We start from the raw sequence: 4,606 nt of genomic DNA, 5'->3' as shown, positions 1-4,606 counted from the left end.
TTCACATTTTAATTACTTAATGAATTATTCGTTTTTCATCATCTCATTATATTTATGTATAATTATTTATTTCCAGTCTTAAGCTGGGAAGTTGTGGCCTAATGGTTAGAGGGTTGGACTCCCAATCGAAGGGTTGTGGGTTCTAGTCTCGGGCCGAACGGAATTGTAGGTGGGGGAAGTGCATGTACAGTTCTCTCTTCACCTTCAATACCTTGACTTAGGTGCCCTTGAGCAAGGCATCGAACCCCCAACTGCTCCCTGGGCGCCACAGCATAAATGGCTGTGTGCTCACAGTGTGTGTGTGTGTTCACTGCTCTGTGTGTGTGCATTTTGGATGGGTTAAATTCAGAGCACAAATTCTGAGTATGGGTCACCATACTTGGCTGAATGTCACTTCACTTTTTAATCATTTTCATCAACTCACAAATGTCCTGCACTTCCCTCATGAACCAACAGGGGGTTATGTAAATATATATATATATGTGTGTGTGTGTGTGTGTGTGTGTGTGTGTGTGTGTGGGAGGGTGGGTGGGTGTTTGTGTGTGTTTATTTGTCCTTACAAAGTTGTTATATTTCTTACATTTATTAAAGTTACTGATAAATCAATTTAAAAATCTAGCTGAGCAACAAGGCTTTAAGACTCTTAATGGTCCACTGCCAGCACTGTGTCAGACAGTTCAGTGAATGGGCGTATATTTATGACCCTCCCTATGACCTGCATCAAACGAGGAGATCAGAGTAAACGTATTGCCCTGCCGGCACTAGCCCATACTCTGACCCATAATCCATCCATCTCACAGAACAGCAGAGCTCCTGAGCCAACCCACAGCTATGCCATCCAACACTCACACCCTAAGCAGCTCACAGAAAAAAACAACAACAACAACAACAAAGAAAACAGACTGGCACAGGGAACGCCTCCCTCGCTTTATTTACAAACACAGCTGCTGCCATGGGACTCCTGATGAGGGCGTGACAAAGAATGGGGCTCATAGTCACGCGGACTGCACCAAAACATCTTCAAGCGTCGATAGGATCAAGCATTTGCAAAGAGTTACAAGACTAATGTTTTATTCAAAAAGTTTAATAAAAGTCGAAATCCTGTTTGTATTTAACTTCAAAGCGACTAAGTTGGGATCTATTAGCTATGCAGTCCAGATGCAGAAGTAAACAGATACATGCCAGCATTCTGGGCATACCGTGGGGCCACTGGGAGGGGCCTATGGGGCTCCACACACACTAGTACACACTATAAACACTAGCACATTTAGACCCGCCTTATACCACTACATCACAGTGTTCAAAATGAAGGACAAAGCTGAATATGCTGTAAAAGTGTGTAAAACACAAAAGCTCTCTGTGACATAACCATACAGCTAATTTCATGAATTTATGATAAAACCAATCACATTGTGTATGTATGGTGATTAAAGGGTTAACGTTCCCTTAAAGTCTACCAACATTAGTTTAAGTTTAAATTGTTAGTGGGTAAAGTTTAAAGCGCTTGAATAAATGCTTAATAGCGTATTTTTTTTCTCTCTCCCTCTCTATCTAAGCCTTTAAAGTCAGAACTTGTGAAGTATGGGAGGGAAAAGAAAAGAGTGTGACGCAGTGACGCTTCAGGGCGGTGTTCTCACGTTTCCGAAAAAAAGAGTAAAGAATAGAAGAGAGGGAAAAAAGCAAATACTGCTGTGGTACTACATCTGGAATACAGAGACTCGTGCTTTGAGAATCTAAGTGGGATCCCATAGTAAAGGCAACCCAGTGTTTTCTCCCTGCTCTCTTTTCGCTTTTCAAGGATTTTTTCCTCTTCCCTTCACCTGTAAGTTGGAGAACGTTGGACGTTTTCTTTTTACTTTGGTTAATTTATGGAATGTTTGCACGTTTTTTCAGGAGATAGGCTATATTACTCAGCCACAGTTCTGTTTACCACTATTTTCCTTCAGGAGACGTCCTAACCTTAACTCATGTTTGTCTTCTTGGGAAGTGTTTTTTTAGGCTATTATTCTTATTGCGCTTCTTATTATGTTTTTAATACGTTTGTTTTTGTTAATTATATTATTAGTATTAGTTTTACACTGTTACTCTGAATATCCAATATTTTGATACGAGCAGCTGTAAAGTTTTGTTATTTTTAATCATAGTCGCTCACGGAGTTTTGGTCTGGACGAAAACAAATGCTTTGGAACGCTGCTTTGGAATTTTTCCTTCTTTTTCTTTTTGTATGGTTCCGAAATCTGCCTCAGTTCGTACTCAACAAATATTTCATTTTATTACATTTTTGTTAGCTTCTCATAACAGGCGGGGTGGAAAAAAAAACAACAACAGAAAAGTTAAAACAGTTAAGACGTGGACAAAAATGCGGCAAAAGTGACGTGACTGCATGTGGGACGTGTTTTTCTGATAAATATAGATATTAGATGTCTTTTCAAACATTGCAGTGTGATTAGTGTAATGATCAGCGTAATGTTTCCACAATACAGATGTTTTCGATTAAAATGTAGGAGAAAAAAGAAAGAAAACAGACAGGACTGAACGGGTGTTTGTGTTGAGATAAGTTTGATAGCAGCGCGATCTGGTGGTCAGGTGTGGAACTGCACGAGTAAACGCTGCCCTCTATAAAGCCGCCAGGTGTGTGTATTCAAGGAGGAACTGTGATTACTTTCTGTTTCTATTCTCTTAGACGAACCTCAAAATGCTGGCCATTCTGTTAGCGACGATAGTCTTGCATCTGACAGACCTTATCATTCTCTTCATCTCCACATGTGCTAATGTGAGTATCATCTTTGAGCTCTGACTTGGCTTGCTTTTGCTTCAGTGGGTCATATTTCTGAGCTGGAATTTATTGAAGGATAGGTTCGTGTGTAGATGTGATCATATGGGTGTTTCTTTACATAAAAAAAAGGCCTGGAGAACAGATGGAGTCAGGAATTATCACCTCTGGTATGACTGCACACAAAAGAATGGAGAAGCTGACTGCAGTGGGACTAGTGATGCTGGTGAGTCTTCAGGAGTTCTTTGAAAAGTTCCATATTTATTTAAAAGTTCCAAATGGGCGATAACGCATCATTAGTACAACGACAAAATGCATTCTTATATGAGAAAGAGAAACATAAGACTTAGTAGCAATGTAATGGTCATTCTGTTTTTGTTTTTTTTGTCTGTGTTTCTTTACAATCTGTCAGACTGGCTTCAAGCAGTTCAAGCCCTCATGGTCCTAGCCACCATTTTCTGCTTGATCTCCTTCATCTTCTTCCTCTGCCAGCTCTTCACTCTTGTAAAGGGAGGTCGCTTCTTTTTCACAGCCGTCTTCCAGGTCCTTGCCAGTGAGTATTTCCTCACCGGGTCTATCAGATCCAAATTTCGCCTATCCCAACTGAAGGACCCCGTCTACAGGTTTTTATTCATTCTCTTTCTGTCTCCCGAAGGTCTGTTTGTGATGAGCGGGGCCATCATCTACACGGTGATGAGTCCAGAGGTGAAAAATGACAATGATGCTTACGGATACGCCTTCGTCCTGGCCTGGCTGGCTTTCCCTCTCACGCTCATCAGTGGCTTCATTTATATTGTCCTGAGGAAGAAAGAATGAGAGTTTAGGTCTCAGAGATTGTTGTAGAACTGAGAACACTACTCAGATAACAGACTCTAACCCAACGGCCGTCTCCTCCAGGCCTGAATATTTAGACCCTAATGTGATCAAAGAAACTGACAGTTCATGAAGATTGAATACAGCGAAGACACAGTGTGCATGACACACACAAAAAAAGGTGTCTTTGGCTGGTGAGCCTATTTATATCACTTTTATATGGCTTTTTTTGTAAATAGTAATGCTATGAAGTGTCAATGAAGGCCCAGACTTTTTAAGATTAGACTCAAGGAGGAGAGATATAGGAAAAGTATAATGCGTTTTGTTTTGTATTGTGTTTTATAACCCTTTTCAAATATCTTGTCTTAAAAATGTCATAATAAAGTGTATTCTCGAGGGGAATTTGTTGACGCCGACTTGAAATTTTCTCTTATATCCAAATTCCAGAATAATAAAACAAGGAATTGTGTCGTTTTGTGCTTGAAATTCTTTGGAAATGGTGCTATGTATTTACCATTGCTGAATTTTATAGTTAAAATATACCTATAGGCTCAAATGTTGTGTTAAATCTCACCAGAACATTTTAGGACACATAGTTTACCTGTGATTATATTGCTTTATGAGATTTCTGTATTATTTTTGTTTAAGAAAAAATAAATAAATATCTTCATTTTTTTTTCTTGTCTCAAATTTCAATACTTCGGAAAGGCCAGGATACAGTGGACACTTTTAGTTAGATGCCGAAGTGCACTGTAATAGAGATTTAGTTTGTTATTGTTTGGTGTCCAGCTAGAAATGCAATGTAGAAAACAAATCTGAAAAGTCAAGCAAAAGGAAGCATAGACACTGAGGTCAGCCTTTCTGTCAGTAGATGAAGAAAACAGATTTGACACAGTCATGACTTTCCATGGAATACATGTGAATCATCTCAGGGTCTGGAGGATCAGAAATCAAAGCGTGAGTCAGTGTTTAGTTATGCAGTCACTGACAAGACTGTAAAAAACTCTTATGTCATATTAT

The 4,606-nt window shown here is 39.4% G+C and overlaps 1 protein-coding gene across 1 annotated transcript; it reads left to right on the top strand.

The window, feature by feature from the left end:
- The first annotated feature begins 1,664 nt into the window (after positions 1–1,664).
- LOC113074230 (peripheral myelin protein 22) lies at positions 1,665–4,061 on the top strand. Its single transcript, XM_026246989.1, has 5 exons — positions 1,665–1,822; positions 2,684–2,773; positions 2,906–2,999; positions 3,186–3,326; positions 3,429–4,061. The coding sequence occupies exons 2-5, from the start codon at positions 2,696–2,698 to the stop codon at positions 3,587–3,589; spliced, it is 474 nt and encodes a 157-aa protein (XP_026102774.1). The 5' UTR covers positions 1,665–1,822; positions 2,684–2,695; the 3' UTR covers positions 3,590–4,061.
- Positions 4,062–4,606: the final 545 nt, after the last annotated feature.

The sequence above is a fragment of the Carassius auratus genome, unplaced genomic scaffold, assembly GCF_003368295.1.
Source record: "Carassius auratus strain Wakin unplaced genomic scaffold, ASM336829v1 scaf_tig00014070, whole genome shotgun sequence".
Lineage (NCBI taxonomy): Eukaryota > Metazoa > Chordata > Actinopteri > Cypriniformes > Cyprinidae > Carassius > Carassius auratus.
This window is presented reverse-complemented; position numbering and strand designations above follow the sequence as displayed.

Excerpts from the sequence above, each read along its gene's own strand:
- LOC113074230 (XM_026246989.1), top strand. The coding sequence starts at position 2,696 with ATGCTGGCCATTCTGTTAGCGACGATAGTCTTGCATCTGACAGACCTT. Across the intron at positions 2,774-2,905 it reads TCATCTCCACATGTGCTAAT|GCCTGGAGAACAGATGGAGT; the intron begins GTGAGTATCATC and ends CATAAAAAAAAG. Across the intron at positions 3,000-3,185 it reads CAGTGGGACTAGTGATGCTG|ACTGGCTTCAAGCAGTTCAA; the intron begins GTGAGTCTTCAG and ends ACAATCTGTCAG.